This window comes from Aristolochia californica, unplaced genomic scaffold (genome assembly GCF_029961685.1).
Source record: "Aristolochia californica isolate CCGP_79_NKW_82.1479 unplaced genomic scaffold, dmAriCali1.0.hap1 SCAF_12, whole genome shotgun sequence".
NCBI classification, from domain to species: Eukaryota; Viridiplantae; Streptophyta; class Magnoliopsida; order Piperales; family Aristolochiaceae; genus Aristolochia; species Aristolochia californica.
This window is the reverse complement of record NW_027181793.1, coordinates 1697697-1719085: the sequence shown is the minus strand read 5'-3', so window position 1 is coordinate 1719085 and position 21389 is coordinate 1697697. Positions and strand designations below refer to the sequence as shown.

Genomic DNA, 21389 nt, shown 5'->3' with positions numbered 1-21389 from the left:
TAATACCTCTGAAACTTAAACTAATTACATAAATGCCATCTCTATGAGATGACTTTTTATTTACCATCCTGCCATAATTGTATGGGTCTGTGGGCCTTGAGCCCATCTTCCACATCTCTTGGATGTGTAAGCCTTCCTTTTTCTTGTGGGCTTGGGCCCATCTTCCAACATATTTCCTTCAACCATCTTAAGTCAACCAATGCTTAGTAAAACACAAATAAGAGGATATGATGAGCATCCAAACAAAGTAAAACTCCAATTAAGAGGGTGAAATTGCTATAATCCAATATTGAAGAGCTTATATGGACTAAAGTGAACTGATATAATCCTAAAATCAAGCATGAGAAGGAATTAAAGCAATGATATGTTGTCCAAAAAAAGAGGTAACCTGAGTGAGGTGGCTGCCTTCCTCCCAATACGAATTTTAAACTCAAGAAGGACCTTAAGAGTCCAAAAATTTCGAACTTGTATTTGAACTGAAACCCCAATATTGGGAGGCTCATGTTTTCCAAAAAATTCCATTGTTCAAATTTAAAAAATAATCCACTTAATCAATTTTGAACAACCTTCTTTCAAAATAAAGATCAGTTCTTATCCACTACATTAGCCTCTAAATCAGGCTCCAAATAAACCAAAAATTGTATCTTAAGTGGAAGACATCAATTACTCACTCAATACCAATTCAAATCCTCTTTTTGGTCTTCGAAACTCAAGAACTTGTGGATGGTTCTTAACCCAAGAATGACTTAAATTTTTCTTATGATAGGTGTCATATTTATCACTTAAAAGACACATTTCCCTTACACATTTCCAAAAACCCTTTAGTCAACTGATCTTGATCTGCAATATTTGAGTGCGAGAAGATCAAGGTCGTAATATCCTTTAAACTCCATGTATTAGGTTTCACAACTTCTCATATGAAAGCCATTTGTTTCTTGATGTGATATACAAATTTAGGGCTCGGTACATAGTATGAATGTAAGGAAAAAAATAACCAGAAATCACTTATGTTTCCATGGTTGAATCTCTTCCTTCAAGAGAACCTTGCATGAAACCTTCAAAGGTACTTAAGCATCACTTGAACGTGGGAGTTCTAAATCCTCAAATCTGATACTATGTAGAATTTAGGACTCCTTCATAATGATCTTGAGCCCATGAGGGAGAGGAGAAGAAGAAGAGGCAAAGAGAGAAAGGAGAAAGAGTTTAGAGGCCAACTTCTAAGAGAAGGGAGAGGAGAATTTGGACAAATTTGAGAAGAGATGGGAAAACTTAATGTTCTACCTAATAGCCAAGGGCCTCTATTTATAGTTTTTATAATGCTCTTAGGGGTACAACATTACAAGAGAAGAGACATAAATAGACAAGTAATTACATCTTCATGCCATCTTTATGAGAAGTCTTATTATTTACCAATATGCCACCACTTGGATGTGTGGGCTTTTCGTTAGAAATTAGATGCCCTAATTCCAAACTAACGATAACAATAATAATAATCACAGAAGAAAGGAAAAACAAACATGAGAATAAAGACAACAAGATTTATACAAGTTCACCTCAAGGTGAGACTATGTCCTATCTTTCGCCATTGCAGTGATCCACTATAAAGGTAAAATAGTTTACAAGAGAGATCGCAAACACTTACCAGTGTTGTTTTTCTCGAACCTCTCTCGGCCGCAACTGATGATACTTGGATTATGAATGATAATACCCTAACTAGTTGGAGACTAATCCATCATCAATGTCTCCTCTACAATGCCAACAATTTCTCAATCCTCAGAGAGAAGTCCAACTAAAGTTGCACACAACTTCAGTTTCTCAATTGTAATAGTCTTTGTCAACATACCAACCGGATTTTGACGCCCTTGAATTTTCTCAAATGCTAATACTTCTCTTCAAGTGCTGATCTAATGAAGTCATAACGCACTTGTATGTGCTTTGTTCTGGCATGATAAATAGGATTCTTTGCCAAATGAGTAACACTCTGACTGTCACAATACAATAGATTTTTCCCATGTTTGTGATCTAATTTTTCCTAGAAAGACAACAACCATACCATCTCTTTGTTGGCTTCGGCCACAACGGCATATTCTGCTTCAATAGTGGAAAGAGCAGTTGTATTATGCAACTTAGAGACCCAACTAATTTCAATACCACCTAATGTGTATACATGTCTAGTGGTACTCTTCCTGCCATCAATGTCTCCAACCATGTCAACATCTACATAACCCTGTAATCCCAAGTCTAACTTTCTGAAAAATAAAGATGAGTCTACAATGCCTCTAAAATACCTAATAATCCACTTCAATGCTTCCCAATGTTGTTTACCTGGATTACTCATGTATCTACTAACAACTCCTACTGCATGAACTATGTCTGGTCTACTGCATACATGAGACTGCCTATAGCAGAATCATAAGTCACATTAGCCATGCTGGCTCGCTTTTGCTCCGTAGAAGGTGACTACTCCTTAGATATCCTAAAGTGACTAGCCAAAGGAGTACTCACTGGTTTTGCATCATTCCTGTTGAATCTACTTAGCACCTTGTTCACATATTCTTCTTGTGACAGTTTCAAGACATCAATGTCCCTAGTAATCCTCATCCCAAGGATTTGTTTTGCAGCATCCAAATCCTTCATTGCAAACTTCTTGGACAACTAGATTTTTAACTTATCTATTTCCTGTTTGCAAGCACATGTTATCAACATGTCATCAACATATAGTAGTAGAATGATGTTGGAGTCATCAAGCTGATTCGCATAACATCAATGATCCACTTGGCACCTTAAGAAATCATTACTACTCAAAAAGGTGTCAAACTTCTCATACCATTGTCTTGGAGTCTATTTAAGACCATACAAGCTCTTTTGAAGTTTGCACACCATTTTATCCTTTCCCTATCCTTTGAAACCGTGTGGCTACATCATGTCAAGTTCTTCCTCCAAATCACAAAGAAGAAAAGCTATCTTTACATCCAACTGCTCTAAGTGCAAGTCTTCATTAGCCACAAGTCCAAGCACTATTCTAATAGTGGTCAATTTCACTACTGGAGAGAAAATCTCAATGTAGTCAATGCCTTCCTTTTGTTGAAAGCCCTTTATCACCAATCTTGCCTGGTACAACTTGTTGCCATCATGTTCATCTTTTATTCGGTACACCCACTTGTTCTGCAAGGCCTTCATCCCTTTTGGTAACTTAATCAACTACCATGTCGGATTGGATAACAGTGAGTCCATCTCATCCCTCAAAGTTAACTCCCACTTGGTTGATTCATCAACTTTCATGACTTCCTCATAATTCTCTGGTTCACCTTTATCAATCAACAAAATATAATTCAGTGCAGGGGAGTACCTCTATGGTAGTCTGCTAGTTCTGGCAAGTCTCCTGAGTTCAGTCACAGGAATATTCTGATTTACTTCTGGGGGTATATTTTCCTGGTCTTCTTGCACAATTTTCTCCATCTCAATAACTGGAAAATGTCTCAATTGAATCACTTCAGACTTCTTGGCTTCATCACTTTTGCTCTCAAACTCTGTTCTCAACCAGTCTTTATAAAGGGCACCTTCATTGAAGATCACGTCCTTGGTCTTGATAACCTAACGACTTTGGTCATCCCAGAAGTGATAACCAAACTCGGTACCACCATAGCCAATAAAGAAACATATCTTAGATTTAGCATCAAGTTTATTTCAAACAACAAAATCAATAAGAATATAAGTAACACAACCAAAAATATTCAAGGTTTACCTTTTTGATGCTCCAGATGTCTTCTGATATTTTGAAATCCAATGGTGTTGAGGGACCTTTGTTGATCAAATAGGCAACAGTGCTAATTGTTACTAACCATTGCGCCAACAGATCGACCTGTTTGCGAAGGCGGAACTTGCATATTAAAGATAGACCCATTCCAACATTCCCCTGCACAGGGAACACCCGTGTACAAGTGCAAATGCACAATCCCACCTATACGGGGACGACCAAAGACAAAGTCCCACCTATGTGGGGACGGAACAAACGGGGGGAGCGAGACTCGAACTCGAGACCATCCTGCTCTGATACCATGTTACTAACCATTGCGCCAACAGATCAACCTTTTAGCAAAGGCGCAACATACATATTAAAGACAAGTCATTCCAACACTCCCCTGCATGGGGAACACCCGTGTACAAATGCAAATGCACAATCCCACCTATACGGGGACGACCAAAGACAAAGTCCCACCTATGCGGGGATGAAACAAAGACAAAGTCCCACCTATGAGGGGACAAAACAAACGGGGGGAGTGGGACTCAAACTCGAGACACTAATAGCCTTAGACCAGAACATCTTTGACAATCTTGCATCTAATCTCATGCTCCTATCACGCTCATTCAAAGTTCTGTTCATCCTCTCAGCCACACATTCTGTAGAGGTTTTTCAAGAATAGTCTTCTTCATCCTAATTCCATTATCATAACAATACTGCTTGAAATTATCATCTACATATTCTCCCCCATTATCTAACTGCTGGCAATTCACCTTCAAATCTGGCTCATTCTGAACCATTGCTCTCCATCTCTAGAACGTATTAAAGACATTAGATTTTTTTTTCCAGGAAATACACTCATACCTTTTTACTTGCATCATCAATAAATGTCACATAGTTGGTAGAACCACCAAGGGAGGGTAACAGTTGGAGGCCCCCAGACATCTGTGTGAACCAACTCCAATTTTGTTGTCTTTTGTTCCTTTCCAGCCTTAGAAAAGCTAACCCTGTTCTGTTTGCTGAAAATACAACCTTCACAAAAACTGTTGTTTACAATTTTCAACCCTGGTAGAGTCCCTTTGGACCAAAACACTTTCATTCATTTCTCATTCACTTGACCGAACCTACAATGCCACAAATCAGAATCAGTAACAACATCAACAACTTCAACCGTGTCTCTGCATCTAGAAGTGATGTAAAGAGTTCTACTTTTAACTCCTCATGCAACAACCATGGCTCCCTTTGTGTCTTTCCAGGTAGCACCATTAAAAGTCACATTATGACCTTCTTCATCAAGATGCCCTATGGAGATCAGATTACACATCGATTTTGGTACATGTCTCACCTTATGAATTTTCCACACTGATTCGTTTGCATTCTCAAACTGACATTACCAATACCGATGATATCCAAATGTTCTCCATCAACAAGATACACTTTCTTGTGAGCTCTAGCAACATAATTCTCCATGATCTCACGATGTGCAGTGGTGTGAAAAGAAGTTCTTGAATCTAACACCCAAGAATCAATAGGACTATCAATCGACAAAAGTAGAGCATCTTGTACTTCTTTTGGCACTTCATTTGTAGCATCATTTTTCTTTTCATCCTTCTTCGGTGCTTTACAGTTCTTCTTTATGAGACCAAACTTGCCACAATTCCTGCAATCCATATTCCTTCGGAATTTGAACTCACTTAAACCCTATGTCATACAAAAACTTGGCTTGAAATTGGTTGAAAAATGTCTTGCTTAGAGTTATGAGATCACTTATATGACTCAATTGCGAAAAATTTCAAGCATGGTGTTCGGACTAGGCATGCCAATTTTATAGATTGAGATGGTATCTATTTCCAAGTCATTAAACCTTGGTTTTAACCGAGTGAACTTGTACTGATAAGGTTTGAAATTTTTTGGACATACAATTTATAATTTTATTATTAAAGATGATTTATATTTAAAAGTAAAACATTAAGAATTTTAAAAGGCCAAAAAATTAAAGGAATATTATAAAAGTTATCAAAATTTTAACATATTTTTATTAATACATGATATTTATTAAAACTTTTAAAAATATTAATACGATATCATACATAGAAAATTTAATTATAAAATATAATATAATTTTAGTTATATGATATAAAATATTATTATAATAGAGAAATAAAACTATACACAAATATAACATACTATACCTAAATTAAATAAAGTAAAATTTAAAAAATTAATTTTTTATTTAAAATATTATATAAACTTTTTATTATATTTACATATATTTGATTTTTTTATTTAAAAAATTATATTTGAAAACTGCTTGGGCCTCTTCTCACTCAAGTAGGAAGGAAGAGAGGGGGTCGATACCTGATTTCATTGCTTTCTTTCAAAAAATTTAAAACCTTAAAAAATTTTCTTCACCTTAGTTGTATGTCTTCTGTGTTCAATTAGTGTACTCGTTGTTGAGTGCTTTAGCTGCAAATATAGGAAATGAAACGGGAAACAAAATAGGAAACTAAAATGGATCAATACATATAAAAAAATAGGAAAAAAATATAAAATTAGGAAACTTATTGGCCCTGTTAGTGCATTTTCTAGGAATGTTATAATGACATTTCTAGTGGAAATACGTTTTCAAGGACTATTAGTGCCTCATATTTCTAGGAAATACTTTTCTAGTTGGAAATTTTTACCGAAAAAATCATATCATTTTTTAGGTAAGATTTTCCAAACAAGATGGGTTGGGAAACCATGTGGAAACTTTTTGAATAAATATTTGATCATTGATGTTGTAATATGTTCAACATAAGGCAATTTCTCATGGAAATTTTGTACTAACTATTTATTTTACTAAAAATTTATTGGATAAGTATGGTAATGTTTGAGATTGATTATTAATTTTTCTTTATTTTCTTAAAAATGCACTAGAAGAGATCTTAGCAAGAAAATTCAATTTTGGCGTCCGAGTGCTTTGTAAAATTCAATTTTGATTTGATGTCTCTGTTTGTTCAAGACAGAGATAATGTTACATAATTCCAAAGATGAGACAGTGGCCATGAACTACGTTTTCAGATTTTGAAAGTAATCCACAAGATTCTTAAATGTGAAACCGTTTCTGTGAATTTCTCTCGCAATAATGGACCAAAGCAGAGGAGGACGATCGTCCAAGCTTACTTATTCTCAGCGTCACTGAAAAAGTCTGCAATCGTCCAAGCGTACTTATTCTCAGCGTTTAGAGAGTCCATTGTCTTCTCGGCGCATACGGAATGGAAGCTATTCTGCTGTTTGTAGGGCTCTTGGCCGTAGTCTTCGCCTACTTTCTGTGTGTTGTTCGAAGAACGAGTAAGACGACCGGAATTGGAATGCCACCGGAGCCTGCAGGCCGGTGGCCGGTGGTCGGTCATCTTCCTCTATTACAGGGGAACGAGCAAGTCGCCCTGACTTTAGCAGCTCTGGCGGATAAATTTGGTCCGGTGTTCACAATCTGGATGGGTGTTCATCGCACTTTGGTGGTGAGTAGCTGGGAGTTGGCAAAGGAATGCTTCGTCACCAACGATAAAACTCTTGCGACAAGACCAAGAGGTGCTGCTGGGAAGTATCTGGCTTACAACTACACAATGTTCGGGCTAGCCCCTTATGGACCCTTCTGGAGAGACTCACGAAAGCTCGCCACCATCGAATTTCTTTCGTCCCACCGTCTGGAATCACTGAAGCACTTGCGTGCTACAGAAGTCGGTCTGTCTATCAAACATTTGCATGAGCTGTGGGAGGAGAACAATAAGCTCCCTGTGAAAGTGGATATGAAAGAATGGTTCCTGGACTTGACCTTCAACACAATTGTGATGATGATTGCAGGGAAGCGGTACTTCGGATCGAACATCACCGCAGATCCTGAGGAGGCGAGGCGGGCTAAGCAAGCTATGAGTGAGTTCGCCGTGTTAGTGGGGACTTTTGTGGCCTCGGATGCAGTTCCATTCCTCGAGTGGCTTGATTTGAAGGGGCACATCAGTGCCATGAAAAGGGTCTCCAAGGAGTTAGACTGCATCATGTCACTCTGGGTCAATGAGCATCGGCAGAGGAGAAATCTCGACAAGTCTAAGAAAGACGGAGACTTCATAGACGTCATGCTTTTCATCGCAGATCGAACGGAAACACATGCCGGCGATGACTCTGACATGTACATCAAGGCGATGTCCCTAGTATGTTTCTTAATTGATGAACCTACCTGTTTCAATTTCCTCTTTCTTGATTATTAGTGTTATTTCTTCTTTTGCTTTCTCTAAAATAACCAATGATAGCTTCAATCCTGTAGACTCTGATTATAACAGCAACAGACACATCATTCGTCACCTTAACATGGACACTCTCACTACTACTCAATCATCGGCATGAGTTGAAGAAAGCACAAGACGAAATTGACACCATCATTGGCAAGGATAGGACTGTGGACGAATCTGACATCGAAAACCTGCCGTACCTTCGAGCCATAGTGAAGGAATCACTGCGCCTCTATCCTGCAGCCCCTCTTGCAGTACCCCACGAAGCCATGGAAGACTGCAACATTGGTGGATTCCATGTGCCAGCGGGTACACGCATAATAACCAATCTCTATAAACTACACAGGGACCCCCGCATTTGGCCAGAGCCAGAAGAGTTCCGGCCATCGAGATTTCTCAGCAGCCATCGAGATATGGATGTGAGAGGTAAACATTTCGAGTTCATTCCGTTTGGGAGTGGGAGGCGAATGTGTCCAGGGATCACTTCAGCTCTACAGGTTGTGCACTTCAGTCTGGCCCGTCTGCTGCATGGGTTCAATGTAGATACTCAAGACGGTGAAAGAGTGGGTATGAGAGGCGGCCCAGGGATAACCATGCCTATGCTGGATCCCCTGGATGTCATTCTCACCCCACGATTAGCCTCTAATTTGTATGGTTAATATGGGTGTGCATCTATTGCTGCATCTAATAGTCATGGTCACCCCATGATTCCTTGGTCCCTTTGTATATGTACAAGCACCTTTATGTTATCTTTCCATTATCATCATATAATTGGTCAGGGTTCCTTCTCCCAATAGAGCAATACTGTTCTTCATTTATTATCTTCTTTCATTGGTTTCAATGTCTTGTGCTTTCTAGGATTTTCAGATTGATTTTGTGTCATTTATCAATGAACTTGCTGCTATCTGCTCTCTGTTCTTCTAAATTGTCAGTGATGATATTATTGGGCAGAGCATTATGACTGTCATTTGAATGTTCTTCTGATTGATATTATGGGGCAGAGCATTATAACTTGTCAGACCAGAGTCGAACTGATACTAGATCCAAAAACCACATTTCTGGCTGCTCACAAGAGTCACATATTGTGATGAGCTACTGAACTAGTTGACCTTTAAGGACCTCTGGTTCAAATCATGGCTGCAGAGTTCCTGGGAAGTGCCTAAAAGACAAGACCACCAAAGCCACCCTTTGGTCCTGCTCAGGCTGTGAGCGACGGGGACATTTGATTGAAGAGAATACACAGTGAAACCACTCTGATACAAACCATTTCTTAATTCTTGATCCCACCTCTTGAAATAACCTGTTTCAGGGGGCATGGAGTACAAGAGTTGGACTAGAAAGCAAGCAAACTATGTTTTTTGTACTGCTATAAGAGAAACTACTGTTATGACCTTTTTTTGTTTGTTTAAACTTCATTTGTACTGCTATCACTTTTCTTGTGCAGATTAGTGTGAATTACATTGAATTTCCCAATTGACCACTTTTAGAAACTTGTTGGTCCTGCAAGTTGGACAAGAAAGCAAGCAAACTGAACCTTGTAGGTTCATCCTTTGCAGTAAACGGAACCACTAATTTGTAAGTATGGTAGCTGAAAATAAAGGGCTGTGCAGCATTCATATGTGTAGAGCCCTGCTGATGCCTTGGGACATTTTTGGTTTGTAGAAAATGACGTGGAAATTTGAGAACTAGCATTAGCTCCACATTTTCTGCATATACAAATGGACTCAACTCCCTTTCCTCACAATCAAGCAAGGTTGATAAAAGACAGTAAGAGTACACGTACAGTGATTCCCATCTCGAGTTTGAAAATGCTTTCCAATTGTGATTGTTTCACCAGAAGAACTGATAGAACTGATGGATGAATAAACAAAAAATTAATCGTTGTATAATTTTGTGTTTCAACCAAGAGCAACTTTTAAATTTCCAAATGGTGAAGTTTCACCAGAAGAGAAAAGAAGATGAAGTGAAGAGAGTTTTGTCGGTCAATGGGATTGTGAAAGGTCATTTATTAAATGGAGTGTGCATCTATTGCTGCATCTAATAGTCATGGTCACCCCATGATTCCTTGGTCCCTTCTTTTTTGGATTCATGAAATAATACATATGCAATAGTAACTTCCTTCTTTCATACTTTCAAACTTTTTTACTGGTAGGATTTGTATGGACTTTATTTTATTGCAGTGTTGCTTGTATCATCAATATATGTTATTGCATGTTGAGTGACATGTATCAGATTTACACTAGAGTGATGTATGGTTTAATAGTTTTCTATATCTATTTTACCCACCACCTGTCCAATACTACACCGATTCATTATACATTTTTTGTCTTGATCTCAGGTTTTGGAAGGTCCATGTTGTGATGCTCAATATCAATATGGGTATCCATGTCTTTGTGTGCACATGAGTGTCAAGGTTTTGCATGTTTGTCTTGTGTAGATCAATTTTTTTCAAGGTTTTTTGTGTTTATTTGCCATATAGTATTTGATTTACGTATTGTGAAAGGTGCATCTAAGGCCCATCCCAAATGACTAGCTAAGTTAATAATCCTCTTTTTCTATTAATAAATCTATGATTTTTTTGCTCGATTTTCCTTGTAGGATTTTTCTTTTTATGACTACCCCTAACGTGTACTTCTACACATTGGAATTTTTTGGGTGGAAGTCCATCGTATGATTACTTGATCTAATACCATGTGAAAGCTATGAAGAAATAAAAGAAAACATGTCTAAGTGAAAAACATCAATCAATTTTACATGATTCAACATTGGAAGCCTTATCCACAAAAGAAAAGAGAGAGAAAATTAGTTGAATAGTGTGATTTTTTAATCAATCAAAGGCCTATTTATAAGGTAAAGAAGAGATAATTCAGACTGTTAATCAAAGTTTTGGAATTATGGTTTCAAATATATTATTTATAAAATAAAATTACCATAATTTTAGAGGCGTGGGCTCCACTTCTAGATGCTTTGTCATTGGATATTCAGTACAGGGAATAATGACCAACACATCCCCCTGTAGAGGTAGATTAATTGGGTGCATTGACTTAATGGACACCTCCCTTGGGAATAAGGAGATGTATCTCTCTTGAGGGGATGTATCTCTCCTTGAAGGATGTATCTCTGTTAAGGGGATGTATCCTTTTGAATAGTCACTAAAAATTCGTCCATGGTCTTACAAGTGAGGCAAAAACTATTTGCACACCCAGTCTGGCTGAACGGGAGCAAGCTTATCACTTGTAATCGAATTATCAAAGGTTATCTTGTGCACTTCAACTTCTATTTATATTCTTCAAGATGAAAGGTACACACTCTTTATTCTTCTTATTTCAATTCTATGATATATGTATAGCTCTCATGATAAGGAGAATTATGGAGGATTTAATATCTATTTCTATGATTTTTATTTTATTATTATTAGACATCTAGTCTAACAAATATAAGTGGTTTATGCCTATGCTGGTATCATAGAGATATATTCTAATTTTCCTTATGTTTTTGGATTTTTTGGCTATTTATTTGTGAATGGAAATAAGCTTTGTTTAGGCTTATTGTGTTCTGGCACCGCAGGCGGGCATGTTGGTACGGGTTGCTGTGCGCTGGCAGCTGTTTGGGCATGCCTGTTAATGCACGGGCTTGTGCGGTCCAGGTCTGTAGTGACCCAGGACCATGAACCAAACCGGGTTTTGCTAATATAATGAGTCAGAATGTGTTTTAAGAGGATTTTTGCCCCAGAATTTTATTTTTAATGGAATTTCCATGTTATTTGGAATTTATTTGGCTATTTGAGATCCAAGACTATAGGTATGAAGATTTATATGAATAGTTCATATCTAATTGGTTTAGCTGTTGTTTAATTATTTCTTGCTATAATTTATTGAAGTATTTATAATTTGTCTTATTGCATGCCCTGTTGTATATTTATGTTGAAAATTAATTTAATTATATAATTTTTAATATCCTTAAATGGTAATGCAAGTTGTATAATTAGATTAGTATAGTATAAATTAATTCATATGAATCCCCAAAGGGTAAGTATGAATTAATTTATTTGTTTGTTTGTTTGTTTGTGATACTGTTGTTTGTTTATTATGTGTGGAATGATTTGCCTAGTAACTCACATGAATCCCCAAATGATAAGTGGGAGTACTAGATAGCTGAGATGATTGTATAATTATGTATGTTCTCCCAAATATTGAAATATTTTCTGGATGACAGGAACATCCAGTAGTGGACATAATTTTGCTGAGTCCCTAAAGAAAAATGTACTTGATGGGGCTAATGATGTGACCTGGTCACAACGGGTTGATTTAATTCTACGGGCTATAGGTTTGATAAGATTATCAAAGTGGATACTCCTCCTCAAAGACCTTCTCAAGTAAACTACCTCAATAATCTGAAACAGTATAAGAAGAACCTTAGAAAATTCAAGGAATGGGATGATGCTAATGAAATTTCTAGGTCACATATTCTTCGGGCTCTAAATGAGAATCTCTTGATGTCTTATTTTCATATCCCCACTATAAAAGATATTCTCGACCAGTTTGAGGCTAAATATGGTAAAAAATCGTCTACTCACTTCAATAACTTATGGCAAAAGTTCACTCGTGCCAAATGCGTAGAAAATGCTGATGTGAGAAAAGATGTAAATGACATGCTTGCCATGGCAGATGAGTTAAAATATCATGGTAGACCAATGGATGAAGAAACTAAAGTGGCCACCATTATCAACTCTTTACCCAAATCTCTTAAATATATTCAAGATTTTTATTCTTTCTCATAGACAAAGTGGACTATATTTGATTTGGTTAATATGATCGACCACCAGTCCGATAGACTCAATCCAAGTATTGAGTTAGAAATACCTTCACCTATAGCTAACGTAGTTTTGAAGCCGAAGAAGAAAAAAAATTAAGAAGAAGGGAAAGAACTTTCGATTTCAAAACTTCAAGAACAAAAAAGTCAATCAACAAATGGTTGAAGTACATGCAAATCAACGTGTTTACTTCTTCTATAATAAGCCAGGACATATAAAGAAGTATTGCAGCACTTTGAAAACCTTGCAAGAAGGGCAATATTAAAAATTGTACTATTTATATCAGGCCTTTTAGTTGGTGGGCTTATTCTGGTGCAACTGTTCATGTATCGAATGAGTTGTAGGGCTTCAAGGAGCTAAGAAAGATTGAGGATAGAATAAAATTTATTTAAATGGGAAATGATGAAAAGGCCATTGTGGAAGGCGTGGGAACTTACCTGCTAAAGCTTGTTGATAACAAGTTTTTTGATTTAGAAGATTGTCTTTATGCTCCTTCTATGAGAAGAAGTCTATTATCTGTATCTTGTCTTGAGAAACTTGGATTTAAATTTTACTTTGGAAGTGAAAAATTTCTTATGTCACAAGATGATAAAGTTATTTTGAGTGGTTTTTGAAATTCTGGTCAATATCATCAATTACAATAGAGTGGAAATATGGTGTTCAATGTTTCTACTTCTTCGAATATTAAAGAAAATGAATTGTATTTGTGGCATTTACGACTAGGGCATATAAACAAGAATAGAATGACAAGACTTGTGACAAAAGGATTATTGAAAAATCTTTCACATAATGATTTTCCTATTTGTGAGTGTTGTATATTTTGGAAAATGACAAAGATACCCTTTCCATCCAAAGGCTCAAGAAGTTCTCATGTTTTCGATATTATTCATTCTAATATATGTGGACCTATGAATGTGAATACTCGTAATGGTCATTCGTATTTTATCACATTTATAGATGTTTTCTCAAGATATGGAAGAGTATATTTACTGCATAGAAAAAATGAGGCCTTAAATTATTTCAAAACCTTCAAATTGGAGGTAGAAAATGCCATAGGAAGAAAAATCAAAACATTGCACACCGACAGAGGTGGAGAGTATTGTTTAGGGTTATTCTCTGAATTTTGCAAGTCAAATGGGATTATCCATATGTTTAGCATACCTTATATACCTAAACAAAACAGTATTGCTGAAAGGAGAAATCGAACCTTACTAGAGATGATAAGATCTATGATGACACTTGCAAATTTGCTAGTATCCTTTTAGGGCGAAACACTATTCACAACTACCTATATCTCAAATAGAGTGCCTTGAAAGTTGGTCGAGAAAACACCTTATGAGGTATGGTCAGGGAAAACTCCTAATCTTAACCATTTTAAATTATGGGGATGTGTTGCTCATGTTTTAAATCTTGATCCTAAGGACATATTGATGGCTAAGATTCAAAGATGTTTATTCGTTGGGTACTCTGAACATTCGAATGGATATTGGTTATATGATCCCAAGGAGAAGGTGATTAATGAAAGTAGACATGTAAAATTCATTGAGGATAGATTTGATTGTGATGAAAATTTTGGAACGAAATCTCAATTGGAAGAATATGTTGAAATGTTTTCTTATGAATCTCCTTCTAATATGGAGAATTCCACCCAAACGGATATTCGAAGAGGGACTTGAGAAAGAAAACCTAGTAAACTCCTATCATCTTCAAATTTTTATACTTATGCTGGAGAAACTTATGAAAGAACAAGGTTGAATGAAGACGTTACTAATCCTGACACTTACGAGCAAGCACTCATTGATGTGGATTCCGACAATTGGAAGTCTGCAATGGAAGAAGAGATGGACTCTATGTATAAAAATGAAGTTTGGAAAATTGTTGATCCTCCTACATCGGTTAAGCCCATTAAGTGCAAGTGGATTTTTACAAGGAAGAGAAATTTTGAAGGTAAAGTTGAAAGATTCAAAGCTCGTCTTATTGCCATGGGTTTTACTATATAATACGAGATTGATTATGATGAAACATTCTCTCCTGTTGCACCAATACAGTCTATTCGAGCTCTCCTGGCATTGGTTGCATATTATGACTATGAGTTGTTCTAAATGGATGTTAAAACCACTTTTCTAAATGGAAATTTGGATGAGGTGATTTATATGGAACAACCACATGGATTTTTTAGACCTGGGACTGAAGCAAAGGTATGTAAGTTAGACAAGTCTATTTACGGTTTAAAATAAGCCTCAAGATTATAGAATATCAAGTTCAATGAAGCAAATAAAATGTATGGTTTTACTCATAATCCAGAAGATTATTGATTTTCTTACTTTATACGTAGATGATATTTTATTAGCCGGGAATGATATTCAGTTACTCCAAGGTATAAAGACATGGTTGTTTCAGTCATTTGATATGAAAGACCTTGGGGAAGCTTCTTATATTCTTGGCATTAAAATTCTAGGGGATAGAGCTTTGTGAAAATTGAGTTTGTCTTAAGAGAAGTATATCGACACTCTTCTGGATCGGTTTCACATGTCCAATTGTATACAAGGTAAAGTACCTTATGATAGCACTAAAAAAATGAGTCAGGTGGATTGTCCTTCTCATCTCAAAGATAAGTTGGAAGAATCTTAGTATCGATACGTTTCTACTCTGTGGAGTTTTATGTGTGCTCTTATATGTACAAGACCTGATATCTCTTATGCTGTTGGGGTTCTTAGCCAGTTTTAGTCTAATCCAGGTTTCACTCACTAGGAAGGGGTTAAATGGGTAATGCGCTATCTAAAATGAACAAATTTATATGCTTTGACTTATCAGACGGACAAGTTGGAATTGATTACTTATTCTAACTCAGATTATCAAGGATGTATTGATACCCGCAAGTCTATTTCTGGTTTTATCTTTATGTTTGGCGGAGGTGTCATTTCTTGGAAAAGCAAGTAGCAAGACTGTGTCGTGATCAACCATGGAGGAACAATATGTGGATATGAACTAACTTATAAGGGAGGTTGTCTATCTTTGCAAATCCTTGCGAAGTCTTCTGGTGGTAGCCTCTATAGAGCGACCTATTCTTCTCTTTTGTGATAACGCATCTGCTATTTCTATTAAGAAAAATCCAAGGTGTCACTCCAAGGCTAAACAAATCAAAGGGAAATACCACTACATACGAGACATGTTGAGTGTAGAATTTAGGATCTCATGAAAGGAACTTTAGATCAACAAGAAAGAAGAAGAAGAAGAAGAGAGAAGGAGAAGAGAAGAAGAAGAACGTGGAAGAAGAGAGTTTGGATTAAGGGAGAAGAGGGTTGCGTCAAAAAGAAAAATGAGGGTTGGATGAATTTGTGGAAAGAGAGGAGAGTGTTTCAATGCCCTACCTCTTAGCCAATGCCTTTATTTATAGTTTTACAATACCCTTAGGGCTACAACTTGATAAAACAAAAGACATAAAAGGAGCACATATTTACACTTCTATGTCATCTTTATGGAAAGTATCATATTTTACACATATGCCACTCCTTTGACGTGTGGGCTTCTTGTCTTGAGCTCGTGGGCTTGAGCCCATCTTCCAATACTGAGGAATGAGGAAGTTGTTATTTATAAGATATCTTCTCCGGACAAATTAGCTGATCCACTAACCAAGTGTCTACTCGTGACCAATTTCACTTTCCATGTGGGGAACATGGGTTTGATTTGTTTATAATTGATGAGACCAAGTGGGAGAAAATTATTTTGTACCCATTGTGGTCTCAATGATTTGTAATACTGTGTCATGATATTGTAATTTATATTCCATGGAATGACCATTTTGAAAGAATGATTTTAAAAGAATGCATATACTTTTGTGTGACAATATGAATACTCAGTGTATGCCTCGAGATTCAGCTTCCCTATTAGGTATGCACCTGTACGTGTATATGTGAGGGTCTCAATAGGGAGTGACGATTGAGTCTCTAAATTGTCCAGGCCAATGGGACTGCAAAGGCACAGTTTCCTTTACGGCTAATACTCATGCTGGTATAGAGCTTTACCCTGAGCTCCTCAGGTACTGAGTATGCTATGGACGGTGAGATGCCTTGATGTCCAGCTTTTCTATTAGGTATATACTTGTATATATATACGGAAAAGTCTCAATAGGAAGGTAGGGTTGGATATCTAAATTATTCAGGTCTATGGTATTGATTAGGCACAATTACCTTAATGGCTAATACTCGAGCTGGTACAGAGCTTTACCTTGAGTTCAGGTCCAAGTATACTATGAATGGAGACAGCTGAACTATCAAATTTTACAAGTATGGATTTGATTTATTCCCCAGCCTTGGATATCTAAGATATATATTCCATAGGCCCGGGTTAACTACACATGTATATTAAAGTGTTTAAGGTAATACCTATGGTCATGGTATGGTTTTATGTATCAAGATTGATTTTTCATGTTTTTTCGAAAATCGGAATTTGAAATGGATTTGAAGCCAAGTGTGAGTTTGTTGGAATTATGGTTTTAAATATATTATTTATAAAATAAAATTACCATGATTTTAGAGGCGTGGGGCCCACTTCTAGATGCTTTCTCATTGGATGTTCAGTACAGGGAATAATGGCCAGCACATCCCCCTGTAGGGGTAGATTAATTGGGTGCATTGACTTAATGGACACCTCCCTTGGGAATAAGGAGATGTATCTCTCTTGAGGGAATGTATCTCTCCTTGAAGGATGTATCTCTCCTAAGGGGATGTATCCTTATGAATAGTCATTAATGCCACACCCTTTTGAAATCTATAAATTCCTCCATGGTCTTACAAGTGAGGCAAAGGCTATTTGCACACCCAGTTTGGCTGATCGGGAGTAAGCTTATCACTTGTAAGTGAATTATTAAAGGTTATCCTGTGCATTTCAAGTTCTATTTATATTCTTCAAGATGAAAGGTACACTCTCTTTATTCTTCTTATTTCAATTATATGACATATGTATGGCTCTCATGATAAGGAGAATTATGGATAATTTAATATCTATTTCTATGATTTATGTCGTTAATTTTCAGATTTGAATAATAAAGGTAATAAAAGGATTTTATATTGATGTTTGATTGTCAAGACAAATCAATCGTTTTATTGACGTGTAATAGATTTTGTTTATTTATTTAATAAATTAGTTAATAAATTACACAAAATATTTCACTCCTAAAATCCCCTATTAAGTTGAATTGGGAAGGAGAGAAAATTCAACTTGTATTATTTGGGAAGGAGTTCCAATCGTTGTAAGGGGAGCTTCTTGTGCTTAGCATCATTGATGGAACAACGCAATGATATTTGTGGTGTAGAGGAAAACTTGAAGATACTATGGTGGAATCTCCATCCACTGAAATTGTGATTTTATACGAGTAAAGAAGGAAAAAAATAGATGAAAAAAAATGTGGAGTAGGAGTATAAGATAGAATATAAAATGGTGGAAAGATAAACGATGGATGTTGTGTTATTTTAATGATATAAAAATTGAAATTATGTTTGTCACCCATCTTCTAGTCCTAGTACAATAAAGTAGATACCACCTTATTCATTCGAGAGATAATTTCATTCTCAATTTGTTCCCCTATTTTTAAAGGCAAAAGAAGACAAATTCAAAATAAGGATTGCAGTTTTTTAAAGAAAATGAAAAGAGATCATGTAAAAGGACAATAAATACATAAATATATTTTTACCAAAATTGAACCAGTTTGCATTTGACATTGGAAATAACCAAAACAAAAAGTAATCGGATAAGTGATTAGGTTGAATCAATTTTTTACATAACACATCTATTCTAGGCCCGATAGGCGGTTTAAGTCATGGATGGTGGAGTCAAATGCAAAGCGGATTCTCAAAATAGGTTGTGGATTATTGATAGAAATCTAGAATTGCGAATGTGATTGCTTCGTGTTTGGACGTGCAAGATCTAAACCGACACAAGGCGGATTCGGCATGACCTCTACTTAAAATTGGGCATAATCAATATACATAATACCTGCATAAACACTCCATAAAATTATCTACACATTCCATAAATACTCCATGAAATTTTTTATACACTCCATAAAATAGTCTAAACACTCCATACACTGCATAACATTATAAATAAACTCCATACAATAATCAAACACAACAAAATTAAATGAAATATCACTATCAATTTACAATCACCCAAATAAAAACTATAAATCTATTATAAAATTACAAACTATAGTTGTTTCTCTTAATGCTAGAAAATAATATACGTCCCTGCATGAGCAAAATCTCCACCTATGACAAAAACAAAAAAATAAAATTAGTTATTGTCAGATAAAAAAAATACTCTTCCACTTCTAGTTAGTTAATGTCGTTAAAAATATTAAAATTACCATGATGAGAGAAACATGAAAAATCATGTAGTTGGTAGTATTATCTCTACACTCTTCTTCTAAGGCTGTAATCATAAAACAAAATTTTAATTAATAAAACTAAAAAATATACTAAAAAATATCATAATAAAGAATTAATCAAAGAAATTCACCTTTTGATTTTTCTTTACACCGTGAAAAACCCGAACCCAATCACTGCCACAAATCAAAGCTTGAACTGTATTTGGTGCCAAGGAAGAACGATATGAGTCTATTACTCTACCACTAGCACTAAATGTAGACTCTGAAGCTATTGTGGATATGGGAATTACAAGGATGTCTGTTGCCATCTTAGATAATACCCAAAATTTCATATGATTCACTTTCCACCATTCTAAAACATCAAAATTATATTGTGATGTTTCCTCACAACTATATACACCTTCTTCAAGATAAATTTCCAATTCTGACCTTGGTGAATTAACTACATCCTTTTGTTTCTTATAACTCATTAAATTTGACCAACCTGGACTTGATGAAGGCCTACAACTTGTGGAAACACCTATAGTGCTAGTACTTGAAACAATCTCTTCATTTCTAATATCCACATTATATAAGGATACATATTCACCGTAGATCTCATATAAGGTGCGTCGAACTAAATTTATATTCATTGTAGCTTCCTCCTTAGTATATATCACTGGAAAACATATTTCGATCAACTTTAATTTGACCTTTGGATCCAAAACTGAAGCAACAACCATCAATAAATTGCATTCACCCCAATACTTCTCAAATTTCTCTTTCATTCTACTAACCATTGTCCTAATGAAAACTTTTTCATTTGTAGAATGAAGATCCAGAACTTCTTTTACCCTATATACCTCACTAAGGTACAAATTAGACGTAGGGTAGTCACTCCTAGAAATTATATTAGTAACTGCATTAAAAACTTCTAGAATCTCACACACCATGTCAACCTTTTCCCCTTCATCAAAACTTGGCAAACAATCATAAGTTGGTTCTCTAACTTTAAATCTAGAGAAGGCATCTTTGAATTTTAATGGAGAAGACAACATGTCATAAGTGGAGTTCCAACGAGTTGGACAATCAATAACAAACCTCTTTTCACCAAGTTCTAATTGTTGTACAATTTCAGAAAAAGTTCGAAGTCTAGCCTCAGACAGATTTATGAATTTGACACTTTCACGCACATTATCAATGATATCCTTAATCTGAATAAGACCATCTTGGACTAATAAGTTCAAAATATGAGCACAACAACACACATGAAACAACTTTCCACCACACACTAAATTTTTTTTCCTTGAAAAATTTTGTTTCAAAACTCTGATACAAACATCATTATATGCAACATTATCAACTGAAATACTAAAAACTTTATTTTCAATCTCCCACTCTTTCAAATACTTGTAAATAGCATCTACTATATCAACGCCACGAGGAGGAGGAGGAACATGCACAAAACTCAAGACCCGTTTTTGTAGCTTCCAATTACTGTCAATAAAATGCCGAGTAATAACCATGTATTCAATTTTTTAATTTTGGGACTTCCAAAGATCCGTGGTTAGACTGATCTTGTTATTCTCTTTTAACAAAATTTTGAATTTCTTTTTCTCTGCCTCGTACACCTCCATACACTCCTTCTTAATGGTCTTACACAATATTTTCTCATAATTCATATTTGTCATCTTCATTACAAAATTAAATCCCTCCTCTTCTACTAGCATGAATGGATGCTCATGCATAAGAATCCAATGAGCAATGAGTACTCTCATTTTAGCTTGATCATATTTTCCTCTAAAATCCATAAAAGGAAGTCCAGATGGACTCTGATCAACATTAGACCCCGCTCCCACTGGTTGAAAGTTTAAGGTTTTTTGTTTTCTCATTGCCACTTTTCTACTAGTGCAACGTTTCAAATGTCAACTCATATGCGTGGTCACTCCACTACTAATAACACTCAAATTGATTTTACAATAAACACACTGAGCATTTTTTGTACCATTAAGTGATACTTCTTTGAATTCCAACCACACATGAGACTTCTTTTGTCTTTTTGAAGTATGGGTAGAATCACCTTCATCCTCATTTATGGTAATTTCATCTGGGCCCTCTTTTATGATAGAGGGTAGTGACTCTGGTGGAGTTGAGTGACTATTTATAGCCACACTAGAACTATTGTTAATTATTGGTGTC

General features: G+C 35.9%; 1 protein-coding gene across 1 annotated transcript; it reads left to right on the top strand.

Annotated features, from left to right (window-relative positions):
• Positions 1–6999: 6999 nt before the first annotated feature.
• LOC137945637 (cytochrome P450 CYP82D47-like) lies at positions 7000–8669 on the top strand. The gene is made up of 2 exons (XM_068791591.1): positions 7000–7932; positions 8046–8669. Exons 1-2 carry the CDS (start codon positions 7000–7002, stop codon positions 8667–8669), a joined length of 1557 nt encoding a protein of 518 aa, XP_068647692.1.
• The last annotated feature ends 12720 nt before the right edge of the window (positions 8670–21389 follow it).